Genomic DNA, 16,036 nt, shown 5'->3' on the forward strand with positions numbered 1-16,036 from the left:
TTCCTGGACAATGGTTTTGTACCATTAGCCTGGAATAATTGTATTGTCATCCCGGTGCCCAAAATACCCCATGCAAAATCTTTCAATGACTTTCGCCTGATCGCACTCACATCCGTTCTTTGTAAATGTATGGAGCGCATAGTGTGTAAGGAATTGTTATCTCAAATTGAGACATCCATTGACCCCCTGCAATTTGGCCCCCTGCAAATCGGGCCAATAGGAGCACTGTGAATGTCTCTCTCACTCTTTTAAGTAAGGTTCAACATCATCTAGATAATTCAAATTCCTATCTTCGAATACTCTTCATGGATTTCTCGTCTGCTTTTAATACTGTCCAACCGTATCTTCTTTTAAAGCGCCTCTATGATTTAGGTGTTAGTAGTTGGATGATTTTATGGATTAAGGAGTTTTTAAAATGCCGACTGTATTAACAATAATGTCATGTCAGATTGCTTGGTTTTAGATACTGGAGTACCGCAGGGATGTGTACTGTCTCCAATACTGTTTTCTGTATACATCAATGAATTGAAGTGTAATGATAACCTTTCCCTTATAAAGTATGCCGATGATATGGCATTGGTCTCCTTGCAGAAAGAAATGAATTGCTCCTCACTGCATGAAAAGTGGGATTTTCGTCAGTAAGCGGCACTGTAGATTGTCGTGGAAGTTCAGGTTTACGACTGCACATGGCAATTTGCAGGCAACACCGAAAACTGACGTGAATTGTCGGAAATTGACGTGGGCCTTGCTTGGCAGTTGTCCCCCCATGACCCCTCTCCCCCTAATTCTAGGGGAGGCTTTAACATGTAAATGAAAATGCTGTGAGCTATACAAATGCAAATCAGGGTAGCAGGGGGAGTTTTACCCCAGGTGACATTTTTCTAAAAGGTATTTACTTCATTCTAAGAAAATCTTTGGTATAAATAGATTAGGCTCAGTATAGCCTAATTATAGACTCTTAAATTTTAGCTTAAATTGATATATTTAATGAAAGTATGCTAGATTAGTTACTGTGTGTCATTAGCAATGGCCAATGTTATGTAAAAAAGATACACAAAACAATTTATTTCAACAATTAATTTTAATCAGGCTTTGCCACAAAGGTAAAATGTGCATTCCATGCAAACAACATCACAATCTCCTAGAGCTCAGCCACTGTGCATAATACAACTGTTCACGAACAGAAGATTGTATTTGACTCATGCTTACATACTTACATCAATTGCTCGATCAGTATCATCACATATTTTACATTTACATTTTTAACTGTAGGTACCACAAACAATTTAATATAGGTAAGTTTGTGTATATTTTACATGTAGTACAATACTGTATGTGCTGCTTATAGACAGATAATGATTTATGATCTTTACTCATCTCACTTGCACATAATAAATGCAGTAATAGAAAGCATAGAAACGCACAGGAGAAATACACTGAAAATTATATGCATTTAGAAATTTGGTCGGGTTGAAGTCATCCCTCCGGATCTTCTGTATCCACTCAGCCCGTACCGCAACGTCAACGGGGAATGGATGAAAGCTGACTTCTTTATTGTAATAACGTGACGAAACGGTACATAACGGCACACAACAATGAAGTGCTGAGGCTGTCATCCTCTGAAAGGCAAGTTGCCTCTCTTGAATCCTAAAAACACTCATTGTGAAAAAATATCTCTGTGGTAATGGAACTCGGTCGCTGTTGTCTCTCGCTCTCGCTGTCTCCCGCTCTCGCTGTCAGATCACCGGAAGTTTTCACCGGAAGTACTGGCCCACACACTCAAGTTCGAACGTCAACGGTCGCCGTGCACGGAGCGAATTGGAGGAGCCCGACGAACCTTCTAGCCCTCGTCCAATCATGTTCCTCAATTTACAGGAAGCAGTACACCGTCTTCACAACTCGGAGACAAATTGTAGGCACTACGAACCGGAGCAAGGGTAAGATGTAAAGAATATGCTTTCATTCTCCTGTATAAGGAAATAGATATGTTAATATATACCGATCTTAACCGTACATTTTGTTTTCACAGACTAACCTGTGACCTCATATTTGCTCGGAGGTCTGCAAGTCCAGATTTACATGATGCTGATAATGACGACATTGTGCGTAAGTAACTTTTTTACTATTTTCTCCTTTATTGTTTAATTTTACTGTGACTTATGTTGTTTTTATTCATATCACTCTCATTTAATTGTTTTCCAGCTGCATGTAAGACATATTACGAGACAGTACGCAGGAGCTTCAGGTACAAACAACCAGATCTTGCATCGCAGGCGGAAAGCTGTGAAGAATTCAGCTCGGAGTCGAGCGAGAAGAAAGAGGGTACGATTTATTCAATTAGATCCGTTTTTGGTCAATGTGACTATTTTTCAGGTGCATTAATAGATGTGTTGTGTCCATACGCAGTGCATTGCGCAGTACTGATTGTCTTTATTGGTTTCTACAGCTGCTAGAAGCGAGACAGAGTGTGCTAGCTGAGGATGAGGTGGGCCTTTGGAAGTGCGCTACCATAGACCTGATGTCTGATGAGGAAGACGGCATCGTCGGCGGGGTGTCTGGATGGATTGTGCGACCTCCGTCCTTTCGCAGCCAGGAGCTCACCGAGCTCTGTGCCACGCTGTAGTCGAGATTAGAGGCAATTCCAAAGTACAGGGCAACGCACCACAGACGTCTGCAAAATGGACCGAATTCAGACAGAATGTTACCTACAGCTCCGAAGCGGAAAACAGACACTTCACAGTGCTGTAGGATTTTGGGCTTCTCGTGAGCTTCCCATTTGTTGTGTGGGCAAATCTCCTATGCTTTGTACATATATGATATATGATATAGTTGTGTGTTTGTGCTAATAAATCTCTTTCTTTGAATAAACAGCACGTCACTGGCAAATTTTCCTTTCCTCAATAAATTCATTCATGTCCTTGATGGTAATAATAGTGTAGTCCATAGGATAACAATGACATGAATATACAACATAATAGCATATCATATATATATATATATATATATATATATTAATTTTTTTATTGTATATATAATTATTATAATTTTGGGGTGGGGTTTAAATTTATAATGACCCAGGGTGACCAATAGTAACAGATCTTCCAACCATTTTCTTGTTTAAATTTAGTGGTTTCAACCAATACGTGAGGAAATTCAAGCCATTCTCTGGCAAGGCGCGGGCGCTGCTATTCATATTCTAATTAGAGCCATTAGCACCTCCGCAAGCTCTCCACATACGTCATGGTTCGTTTCCGTCAATATGTGGCACAGACGAACGCGACGTTCACAGGCTGTAAATTGTCGTTAACTGCCTAAAATTATGGAGATTTCTGGCCGTTTACGGGGACGAAAATCCCACTTTTCATGCAGTGCCACATACTTTGAGTATATTGACAGTATTATTTGTTGGTTTAAGAGTAGTTTCTTACATCTTAATATTGAAAAGACAAAAGAGCTATGTCTGAGAAATCAATCGAGAACAGTAGGAATCGCCTCTGTATACAGATGGTGGACAACCAGAATGCCTATTACCGCCGCGCCAGCTGCCGCGGCGAAATCACCGCGGCGAAAATAAACCAGCCGCATTTCAAAGTCGTTCCTGAAATGACCGCCAGGTGGCGCAAAGGGACATTGTGCAAAACAGCAGCAATTGCCGTATTTTAAAATGTAAGTGGGTTAAATATAAAACCCTATGCCTAATAGGCATATTTTTCATATATATAAATAGGCCTATTAGGCTACAACAGAATAGAACCAAAGATAGAATCAATTTTAGAACTGAAAAAATAGAATCAAAAGTTAAAAATAGAGACGATATTAGGAGCAATGACGCTGAATATTTTTACTATTCTATTGAGGAATTAGATAAATGAAGAGCTCTCGTGAGCGATACAATTGCATAGTAATTTATAGTGATTTCAAAAGCAGTCCTTAAAAAATAAATAAATGGAGTAGTGTAGCATAATTTTTGAGAGATTACGTGGAACGCGTTTTAGTTAAGATCCTAGTTTCAATGCCCTTAATGTATATAGGCTAGGCTACTGCTTTAAAAAAATGTCACAACGCGTTTTGAGATTGTTTTGAATTAAACATTGAAGTTTAAAATGTAGTGTTTTGGCACACCAGGCCGAGTGGCGTTACGCATTGTTCAAAAATCAGGTTTTATTCTGGCATGTTGAATTGGCGTTAGAATTTTTTTTTTTTTTGATTTATTAGATTTAGATTTTAGATTTCGTTAGATTTATTTTTCTCATAACCGCTAAAAAAACATATATATATATATATATGCCTTAATATGACCTACTTAATATAGGCAATAGGCATATAATAGCCTATATAATAAATTAGCAAAACTTGGCCACTAAATATTTAATTTTCAATTATTTTAATTATCACAATTAAAGTTATAATTTTATTAAATTGAACAAGCGCAACAATCAGCATTTAATCAAATATTCTAAAAGATGTATTATTAATAGTGGTGGGCCGTTATCGGCGTTAACGTGCTGCGTTAACGCGAGACTCTTATCGCGCGATAAAAAAAATATCGCCGTTAATCTATTCTCCAAGTTGGGTTGGGAGATGGCTCCACAAGCTATGATGACGCAATCTACCCGCGGCCGCGACTCGCGAGGTAAACCCGGCTGCAACGCATATTCGTCGTCATCTTAAGTAAACACGGCTGAAAGTGAAAGCTGGTGAAAAAGATCGGTGCAGCCAAGGCCGCCTTAATGCACGGGCTTACCTGGGCTGAAGCCCAGGGGCCTCCCAAGTTCAGGGGCCTCCCATGTTCAGGTTCATGATGAGCTGAAAAGGTCATATTGTTTTAACTTGTCAGATTTTTGTCGCTGTATGTCGCTAGTCGCTTGTGGGCGTTGGTAGTGCTGTCGCTCTAATGTTATTGTTAAGGTGCGTTCACACCAAACGCGAATAGAGCGTCTGGCGCGAGTGATTTCAGTGTTGTAAAGACGCGTTTACGCGCGTCTAGAGGTCCCGCGGCGCGAATGAGGCGAGACTGCTCGTCTGGCCACATCTATACAAAACACCACCACAAGTGATATTATACAACTATATCATTTTAATTTGACTAGGAATTAGGCTCAAAAGAAACAGTATGCTGTTGGGAGAGTGTTTTTATATTACACACAGCAGTGTTCAGGGATTAAATCCTTTACTAGATTAACGATCGATCAATCTACAAATTAAACTCACTCATACTGTCATCAATTACTAAAACGTCATCCGAATTTGACAAATAGGCTAATACATTTTCTTGTCCCTAATAGTCAACATAATGCACTGTAAAATGAACTGCAGCAGTGCTAAACTTGCATCATAAAACTACAACACTCGAACTATAAATGTATGAATTAAACTCACTGAGACTGTCGACAGTTTCTTTTCCATGCATCATTTTATTATATCCATGTTTGTGGTTAGTTACAGTCAAATCATATAAAACAGTGAAATCGCCCTTGAACTCTTCGGTCTTGCCGATTCACATGCAATTTCACTCGAGACGGTGACGGGAGCTGAGCTCCACTGAAAGGCTTCTTTCCTATTGGTCGTCGCTCGCGAAAATCGCTTCTCATTTGCATAAAGTTGAAATTTAGTTGCTGTGTGGTTGTTAAATAAAGTGTCTTGTGTGTTTATGTGCTCAGTGATATGTTAATAACAATATTAAAATGAAAAACAATATTTAAAAAAATCACTGTTGTAGGTCTCGAAAGAAACTAATGCATTTTGTGATGTAGATTACCTATAGATAGGCTATTACACTTTTTTTAAATGAGACTCTTTAAATTGAGGGGATGGGGGGCCTACAAAACCTCTCAGCCCCGGGGCCTAACATTAGGTTAAGGCGGCTCTGGGTGCAGCATCCATTATTTGGACTTGGTTCGGGTTTAAGCCGTCAGACGAGCAGCAGCAAACTATATACAGAGTGTGTGGGGTAACAGTTCGGTAAGTTAACACACGACTAATCCGTTCGACCACCTCAAATTCAAAACGAAACATGATATCACTGAATACCAGCGCGCGCGTATTATTCCCATTCCAATATATCTTAGTGGTGTAGCACATAATCTCGATTTTAAGAATCGTTGTTGTGTTTCTTTTTAACTGAAAAGACATCAGTTAGACAATATTCTAATTTTAAATTTGGGGTTTCATAAGCTCCAAGCCATAATAAACATTAGACCTACTTAAGTCTCTGCAGCTAGTGTACTTAAATTTTATTTATCTGCAAAATTATGTTGTATACTTACAGTTTTGCACAATATATGTTCTCAAAACTACATACACCCTTTAAAAAAAAATACATTTAGCAGTTGTTTAGCATGGGTCTGTGTTAGGGCTGGTGGACGATTTTGGCTAAAATCATAATCGCAATTAATCAAACAAGTTACCTCGATTACGATTATTGAACGATTATTTTTTTTTTAATTCCTATGTCACTGGCAAGGCTTATACTGTAAATACGTTCACGGTTATTTTTTCTAATGAAAGAGTTAGGGATGTCCTGATACCACTTTTTCACTTCCGATACGATACCGATGCCGCAGCTTTGGCTATTTGCCGATATCTTTATTTTATTCTTGAACTAATACTACTAATAATAAAATATATGGAAGCACTTTCCTCAATTAGCCACATAAAAACATCTCACTCAAATGGAGAACAAATACTTCTCCAGTATAGGCTAGTCCACAACAACAGTTGATAATGAAAGACTGCCACCCTTTATTCAAAAGGCCTTGAGATATGTTTGGTAACCTGAATGAATTTAAAATTAATTTGCTATATTTCAGATCAATATATTTGTTTCCTTAAAATTTAAATTAACTTTAACTTCTCATCTGAATTATAAATAATTTATTTCTGTATAAAATAATACTACCATTAAAAACATTTGATTTAATTTTTTAATCAATGTAGAATGTGTAACTTAAAAATAAAAAGATTAGTGCTCTGTTTTAGGACAAGAAATGAAAACCAATGCAATATGATGAATGTCCAAAAGATGAGATCATTTTTGCTTTTTGATAATTTGATTTTAAAAAATGTACACAGTGTGTGTGTGTGATTTTGGTTGGGTGACAGTTGTAGGTTACAGTTTGACAAGAGTTTACAGTTTGACAAAAGCACAATGTTTTACACAAATATAAGTAGGCTGAACACTTTGCAGTTTTAATGATGTCCTGTATGAACAAATTGACGTTGATGTTATAATGACGAATGATGTTTTTATGTTTCCACTGTTCGATCGCGCCCGTGCCTCTCTCTCTCTGACACACACATTCCAGCATTGCAATCTTGACATCGCAGCCTGTTCATTATGCTGCGTTCACAGCAAACGCGAATAGAGCGTCAAATTCGCGTCTATCGCGTCTAGTTCTACGCTTAAACATTTTGAATCCATTCGCGCGTCCAAAGCGAATAGGACGCGCGTAAGCGAGCGTTTGAAGCGAAATAGACGCGCGTTCAGGGACGGGGCGGAGTCAAGTGACTACACACGCGGTAATATGTTTTAAGGGGAAAGTACACACACAGTAGGCGGAAATATTAATAGGATTAAAAAAACGAAATAACCGACTTGGTAAAATTACGTCGGTTACAGGCTCTGAATTTCAGTTTCGATTACTTTTCGATTAACCATCCAGCCCTAGTCTGTGTAATCTGTTCTGAAATGGTTTTATTATAATATACTGTATATCGTTATCGCAAGAGGCTGCAATGTATATCACAATATAGATTTTAGGCCATATCGCCCATCCCTAATTGATAGCCTATAGTAGTTGATAATAACATAGGCCTACCTAATGTTGCCTACGGACGGTAACAGTACAGTAGTAACCTTTTACAGTCTATGAGTAGAACAGCTTTCTCAAGCAGTTTGTGATGCATTTTGGAAACAGGAGATGAGCCCCTGGTCTAATGCGCCACCTGGCTTGAGAAACCCGTTCTCAAAGACTTACTTTTATAGTCATTATTTGGGTAGCACACATATTCTGAATGCCTTCGGCAGAATTCAAATGAGCCATTTTAATCTAGATTAATCTAGATTAATTTCAAAATTAATCTAGATTAATCTAGATTAAAAAAATTAATCTATGCCCACCTCTAATTATTAATAATGTTATTTCAACATTTCGTTTTTTTCGACATAATATGTGTGCGTGCAACAAGCAAGATGTGTATTCGTAAATCCGGTGATGCGTGCATTGATTTTTTATCAATAAACTAGTGTTTTCTGACAGTGTCGACTGCAAAGATGAAGTTGACGATCGCCATATTTGTAGTGAACGCACCTAGAGAGAAATGCACATAAAGACATAATCAGAGAGTAGCCTTTTTCTTTTCGTTTTGAATTATTTCGTTTGAAGACATTTCAAGCTTTGTGTATTTGATGTATTTATCATGTCTGTGTGAGGCATACTTGAGTTTCGTTAAGTTAGGAGGATGAGATGCGCTCCAGCTGACGTGCAATGCAAGTGACCGCGCGGGCGCCTCCATGATTAGTGTCTGTTATATTTGCTTCTCTTACTTATTAAATCCAGCAATTGGTTGATGAAAAATTGATTAAAATTAAGATACAATTTATAGAAAACGAAATTCACTTTAAAGAAAGGTTTTCTACTAAACAAAACTTAATGAAGTGGTCAAAATCATGTCTGACCCACTCCATATCCATCTCTCGATATAATGCATCCTATCTTACTCGTGCTGTTCACTTTTCATATTCAACATAGATGGAAAAAAAATAACATTATAATATTTTAACAAATATGATACTAAATGAGATTATTTAATGGCTACAACAGTATAGTAGGCCTATAGACTCTATTTGTACAAATTGCTGCACATTAATTTAATTAAATGAAACCTTTAAATGAAACCTACAATTCACACTGTAGGGTGTAACCCATGTGATAATGAGCTGATAAGTTGAATCAGGTGTGTTTGATTAGGGAGACAAAGAAAACGTGCAGTGTTGGGGTGCCTTCAGGACAGGTTTGGGAACCACTGCTATAGAGTATGATATTGGACTTATTTTGATACTTTTTTACTATATTTTCTCCAACAGCCCAAGCATACATACATATAATGCTGTGTAAAAAAAAAAAAAAAAAAAGTATAATTTATAATCAGCTCCCTATTGGATTCCAAGTGATCAAGGGCTTAGAGCATTTCATTCAAACTCATTTCAAGAGTTCACCAGTAGTGGACACTCGTGCAACATTAGCGAGGGATGAGCACAAAAAGTGGACGTAAACAGAGCCCATGTCCATACTATCCTTCCTAAACAGTGTGTGAGATTAAAATAAGTGTGTCCCAAAGCATAGTACTATGTTGAAAAGAGTGTGCCAGAAGTCCCCGGATGGTCTACTATTTCCGGTGGATTTTCGAAGTGTGGATCCGTGCTCACTATAAAGGTTAATATTACCCACAACCCATTGCGCTTTGGAGGAGGAACTACAAACACGAATAAAAAGTGTAAAACAAAACAAAAAACAAAACATGGCAGATATGTGCGACCAACGGTGAGAGGTTTAGATTAGATTATGTGTTAAATTTCATCTGGAATAACAATGTGGACTTTTATAAAGATCCGTTTGGCCATTAACTTTTAAAGGAACACTCCGACTTTTTGGGACTTTAGCTTATTCACAGTATCCCCCAGAGTTAGATAAGTCCATACATACCTTTTTCATTTCTGTGCGTTCTGTAAGTGTTATTTGACGCACCCACCGCTAGGTGAGGAGCAGAGAGTTCGTTTGTTTTGTTTACGGAACCATCAACAGGGCGTCTCGTGTGCTGCGCTAATCACTCCGCCCAAGTAGCCACTCCGCCCAAGTAGCTGTGCTCCTACGCCTAGTGAGAATATAGTTCCCAGTATTTATACGATTAAAAATGGTCTCTGTCTCATATAGCCTTGTTATTTGTACACGCTGTGACTATACAGATCACAACACATAAATAGGAAAATGTTTGCATTATTTTGTCACTTATTGGGATTAGTATGCTACCTTATCCATTTACATCCAGTCTTTGTGCTAAGCTAGGCTAGCGGTGGGTGCGTCAAATAACACTTACAGAACGCACAGAAATGAAAAAGGTATGTATGGACTTATCTAACTCTGGGGGATACTGTGAATAAGCTAAAGTCCCAAAAAGTCGGAGTGTTCCTTTAAATGCATCATTATGCATTAATATGAGGAGAGTCTTGTCATGAAAGACCCGCGACTGCAGATCAACGTGCTTCTGCATTTCTCTCCGATACAGTAGGAAATTAAATGAATGTAAATGTGGAGGATTTTATCTTTGACAAGATGATTGACAGGTCAGTTTGAGTGTCAGAATGCGCGTAAATAAGCGACAGAGAGCAACCGTTAAAGACGCAGTTGTATGATGTGATAGTTTGTCCCAAATCTTGTCTACTCTTCTGCTACACACTCAAAAGTATGCACCTTTTCTTCCCAAAAAGAGTACATACTTTTAGGGCGTAGTATAAGTAGGCGAACTGAGCATTAGAAGTAAAAAATAAGTGAAGTCGGCCATTTTCTCTTCAGTTTCATCTGAGCTGTTGAGGTGAATGGCAGGACAAACTTTCTCCGGTCAGACAGAAACAAAATGTTGGCAGAGATAACTATTTTTCTTTAAGGTAAAAAATATTCTTTAAAAAAAGATATTTAAATCAGTTTATTTCATATTGGGGTCCTAAGACACCCAGACTTGATGAATAACTGAAGTTTTATACATTAAACTTGTTGCCGAGCATTACGAGTGTATGGCTTATTTTGTGTTTCTCTCTTTTTTTGTATATTTGTTTTGTTTACTTTTACATGTATGTTTTTTGATAATTGTGTGAGTGTATGAGCAGTATTTTATGTCTGTTTGGTGTTTTTCATGGATCTACAGTGAATGCGCTGCATGGATGAGCTCAACATATCGTCTTCATGTGACGCTTTCTGGGAGAATCGAGTGAAAGAACCGGAGTGTTATATGAACACACTACTCTCACTGTTCATACTAAACATGTCCTAGAATATGCATAAGTACGCTAATTGGGACACACCATAAAAGTCCATGAAATGAAACTAAAACAACAACTCAATGTGACAATCATACTGTAGAATATGACATACCTTTAGAAACGTGTGTGTTTATAGTTGAGGGATCCTGAGAGTGTGTGATGTGGACTGGATTCACTGCTGTCGTTGAATCAGCTTGAGCTGTGAAGATGAATGTTAGTTCAGATGATTAATACTGTACAATACGACATTCATATTTTAACTTTGATCATCATATTATATTAAAAGTAAATATTTTTGCTGTCAAGTTTCAATTCCTTTATTATTTCCAGCATCACGTTTTGGACTGTTACTTCACTGCAGTTCATTAGTTTGAAGCAATGCTTTGAGTTACTCTTCTGTGAGAGTCAAAGAAGCTTTTGTTCCCTCAGTTTGTTCTGGTTCAGTGATACTGATAGACCTTAGTGTTACTGACATTATGAGGCTCTTCTAACACTGTTTTCTCACCTGAATACTTGACAGTGTATCTGACTGAGGTCTTGACTTGATTTCTGTGAGTAAGCCGACATCTCCACTCTCTGTTGTCATCTTCATTCAGGAGTGTTGTAGTCAGAGTGATGTTACAGTGATATTGATCTGATGATGATGATAATATCTGATATCTGGAGTCTGTCGTCAGATTAAAACCAGCCTGATTCAGCCACAACAGCTCAACTCCCCCAGAACGAACCCAATCATCACAGGAGAATCCAGTATATGAATACAACTGACAGGAGAGAGTCACAGAGCGGCCTGGACTGATCTCAGTCTGTGAGGATGAAGATGATGATGATGATGATGAAGATGAAGATGAAGATGATGGAGACACTGAAACTGAACACAAGACACAAATCACAGACTCTTCAATCATCATCTGAGTTTAAAGGGAGAACCTTTTTAAATTGACCACATAATCATAAACTTACCATGAAGAACATGCAGATAAACATTAACATCAGTTCCTTGTTTCTGTCCGTTCACAAATTGTCTGCAGGTGTAATATCCATAATCTTCTTCTGTGACGTTCTTGATGTTCAGAGAGCAGTCAGACTCCAGACTCAGTCTCTCATGTCTCTCTGTGTCTTTCTTCTTTATCCCTAGGTCAATCAGTTCAACTGCTGCTGAATGTCTGAAGCTGTTAGAGTAGATCCATGTAGTTTTAGATTTGCAGTCAGGAAGAGTTTTATTACAGGACAGACGCACATTTTCACCAGAACTGATGAACACATGATCATCCACTCCACTGATACCTGAAACACAGTATATCTCAGTGATCATTATGATATTAATAAATGAAAACATAAACCATACCAGCATAAAAAGCAGAAGATTCAAATATTTTTCCGGTGTTTGATAGTTAATGCATTAATAAACATTTATGGATAAACCAAATCAAACGCCTCTTTAAGAAGGAATAAGAAATACCCTGACTTTGAAACATATGTAAATAATGTAATATCATCATATCTTGAACTCTTGATGTCAGCTTTGTCATAATCATTACTGGACGGCACAGGATTAGTTGATCCTCCTCTTCAACCGTAGAAAATACACTAATAACTGCCCTTAAAAGCTCTTTATCTGTTCTGTGTTTCTCTCTTTCCTTCAAACTCACCCTACTGTGACTTATGCACAGCTAAATACAAAATAACAATTCAAAACCCACAAAGAATATTTGTGGAACAGTTCCCAAAGGAAGGAGCAAAACTCAGGGAAGGTTTGCTGGGATCAGTAGTTCACTCTCCATCCAGACACAGTCGTGATGATACTGTACTTCTGTTCTCTGACCACACAACATCACTGAGCTGAGCTGAACACTCGTTGTGTAGATATTGTTGTGTTAGGTGTGTGAATATGTGCGAGTTGTGTTGCTACGGTAATGCTGGCATTTTAATCTGATTGCTTTGGTAAACCAAATTGATAATTAAAGTCATGTTTGCATGTGTTTTATATTGGGATTTTTCCAGGTAGTTTTGTACAGTACTGTATTAACTGTATTGTTTTATTCGTTTATGCTTCGATTAGCTTGCGCTCCATATTTGATTGTAAAAGTGCCTCGTGTGTGTTTTTACAGGTATGTTTGGGCTTCCTTTTGAGTCCAGATATGTTGAATGATGTAAATAAATAGTAAAATAACTACAAATAACCTTTATCTTTTATTTGTTTGTTTGTTTGATTGAGTTTGAAGGGAAAGAGAGCAACACAAAACAGATAAAGACCTTTTAAGGGTATTTCTTATTCTTTCTTAAAGTGGCAGTTTGATTTGTTTTTTCCATAAATTTTAATGAATGCATTAACTATCAAACATGTACTAACTGTAAAATCTAATTAGTTGGACTTACTTAAAAAAAGCATGCAAACCGATTGCCTTAAAAAAAGCAAGTAAACCCAGGTGAAAAATACATAGTATTAAATGTATTAAAAATATACTTGAAATACAAATAGTATGTTTATAATACATTTGTATTACCAACATGCTTATTTGAAGTGCATTAAAAATACATTGAATTGCATTTTTATATATTTCTAAAAAGTATACTAGAAGCACATTGGTAATAAATATATGCTTAATAATACTTTTAAGAAATATGCTAAACACAATCATACCATTTGTGTGAAGTTTTAGTTTATTTAAAGAAAACATACTTATGTTGCTCTTACTTAAAGTACATTTTATGTGTAACTTCTGTAAGAACATAGCAAAATGATTAAGCTTTTAGTGTGTTTAAAGTACTTTAAACACTTAGGCCTACTGCAATATATTTGTAATATTTATGTATTTATCATTTTAATATTTTTGATTTTTTGTATAATGTAGCAACTTCTAATGTATTATAAACATTTGTCATCTTTTATTAAGCATTGCAATAAGCACTTAAAATGAATGTTGTTCACTTTTACTTGTTTGTAGACTACTTGTAAAGGGCTAGGCTGTTGTCCATTACATGATATGTTTTTACTACTGAAATTCCCACAAGGATATCAACGTCATATTATTTTAAATGCATCATAGATACATTTTCCAAAGATGTTTAAATGTTGTCCAAAAATATGTTGTACTTGTTTAAATTTGAAAATTGTGACTAATCCTGATTGGTTCCAGAGTCGTTGAACGGCTGTGATTGGTTCTTGTGATAATAATGAGCTCACACCTCACTCAGAGCTTCAGTTGCTGTGCGTATGCAGGGGGGTAATCGAGCGCTCGATTTCCGTACCACCCCCGGGAGCCGCCATTGGCTAACAAGCCTTCACCTGCTTGTTAGCATCCCATTGACACCCATTCATTTTGGCGTCACTTTGACAGCGAATAACTTTACATCTGAGGCGTTTAAAGACTCCATTTGTCCATTGTTTATTTCTAAAGAAACACGACAATGTATAAAATGCTCCATTACCTTGTATCTTACGTTATGGCCCCGTAGAAGCAGTTTTTGTAAAAGTAGGCTAACGATTGCGTCATAACCACGCGACTCTCTGGAAATTACCGTATAGACAGGAGGAGAAGCTCGCAGGCAATCGGGGGGACGTGGAGGCATAATGTCCGATAAAGTCAAGGGAGAAGCCCATAGAGAATCATAAAGTTTCTCCTGCTCCTAGTTCATGGACAGCTCCAACTCACGCTCTCCGTCTCTGCAAGTTTCGGAAGGGAATGATTCAGATTTATCTAGGCACAGCTACTAGAAGACTTACAATTGTCAGTCAGGCTGCTCACGTCACATCTACGTCGTCAAGCTCAGTTTGAGTCTGCGCAGTACGCTCAGCCATCAGGAAGTGAGGGTTTCTAATTTGCTTCACTTCTCTCCGTTGAAACCTGTGGGGTCGCTGTGTCCATTTTATATACTGTCTATGTGCGTATGTTCCTTACTGGAGCGATCGTGTTTCTTTGGAGGACTTGGAGGAAACCACGCGATTCAAATGGATTAGGTGATGTTTTTTGTGATTAACTTGTTCAAACGTGAACAGTTTTGGTGAATCGTTCATCAAAGGGATATAAATCTCTCAGGTTTCATTAAGTCAAGTCAAGTCAAGTCAAGTTTATTTGTATAGCGCTTTTCACAATACAGATTGTATCAAAGCAGCTTCACAGTATTAAATTAAAATAATACAACAAAGTTTGTTTCAAGAGGAATTTATTGATTGATAAAATTAAATTAAATATCCCCAAAATATCCCCAACTGAGCAAGCCAAAGGCAACAGTGGCAAGGAACCGAAAAACTTCATCAAGTGCTATCAAGTTCATTAGCCTACGCTATATCAGTTTTTCTTTTGAAGATTAACGGAATTCTTAAATGTTTTGCAACTACTTAAGGTTGAGTGATCATGACAGCATTTCGATTTTTTTTTATCTAACGTTAATAGAAAACGTAACTGTTAGTGTTGTTGTTGTTTTTTTTTCACCATCTTCAAGTTTGCATGACGTGTGACATTTGGAACCTCATTATGTTGTAATTCTAGGTAAGATTTGAATTGAATTTACGTTACTGGTCTTTGCCAGTCGTGTTTTTGACAGTGTAACAGCACGTCTTTTTCAGTTCAGCTAACGTTACATTCAATTTGACCAATCAGAGCCAAGCTTTTCAAGTCGAAGTTGAATCAGACTCGAAGAGATGAAGATACTGCTATCAGAAGTTACTGGTAAGTTTTAGTTGCTGTTTGCATAAATAAATAGCTCACTGTTTAGTTTTTTTTAGAGAGGTCCTATGGAAGCTCCTCCGATACTACGGCATCCCATCCAAGTTGGTAAACTTGATAAAGAGCTCATATGAAGGCATGACCTGTCAAGTGATCCACGCAGGACAGCTCACCAACAGCTTCCGGGTGAACACTGGAGTCCGACAAGGATGCTTGTTATCCCCGTTCCTTTTCCTCATCGCCATCGACTGGATCATGAAGACTTCTACCAGCGAACGCAGAAATGGGATTCAGTGGACCTTATGGAATCAACTCGATGACTTAGACTTCG

At 37.5% G+C, this 16,036-nt stretch overlaps 1 protein-coding gene and 1 long non-coding RNA gene across 13 annotated transcripts in view; both read right to left on the reverse strand.

The window, feature by feature from the left end:
• Positions 1-16,036, reverse strand: part of LOC309503306 — a 131,345-nt gene that overhangs the window by 26,015 nt on the left and 89,294 nt on the right. The window lies entirely within an intron of this gene.
• Positions 1-16,036, reverse strand: part of LOC309499733 (uncharacterized protein) — a 46,580-nt gene that overhangs the window by 20,441 nt on the left and 10,103 nt on the right. For 9 of the 12 annotated variants that reach the window (XM_082171168.1, XM_082171170.1, XM_082171166.1 and 6 more), the window contains exons 2-4: positions 11,999-12,322; positions 11,541-11,906; positions 11,148-11,234 (exon numbers count right to left, since the gene is read on the reverse strand). In XM_082171168.1, coding sequence (XP_082027294.1) covers positions 11,148-11,234; positions 11,541-11,906; positions 11,999-12,322 — 777 coding nt within the window. The remainder of the gene's footprint in view (positions 1-11,147; positions 11,235-11,540; positions 11,907-11,998; positions 12,323-16,036) is intronic. The other 3 variants (XM_082171162.1, XM_082171169.1, XM_082171163.1) reach the window with 2 other exon arrangements.

Source organism: Leuciscus leuciscus (assembly GCF_965113295.1).
Source record: "Leuciscus leuciscus genome assembly, chromosome: 1".
Taxonomy (NCBI): Eukaryota; Metazoa; Chordata; class Actinopteri; order Cypriniformes; family Leuciscidae; genus Leuciscus; species Leuciscus leuciscus.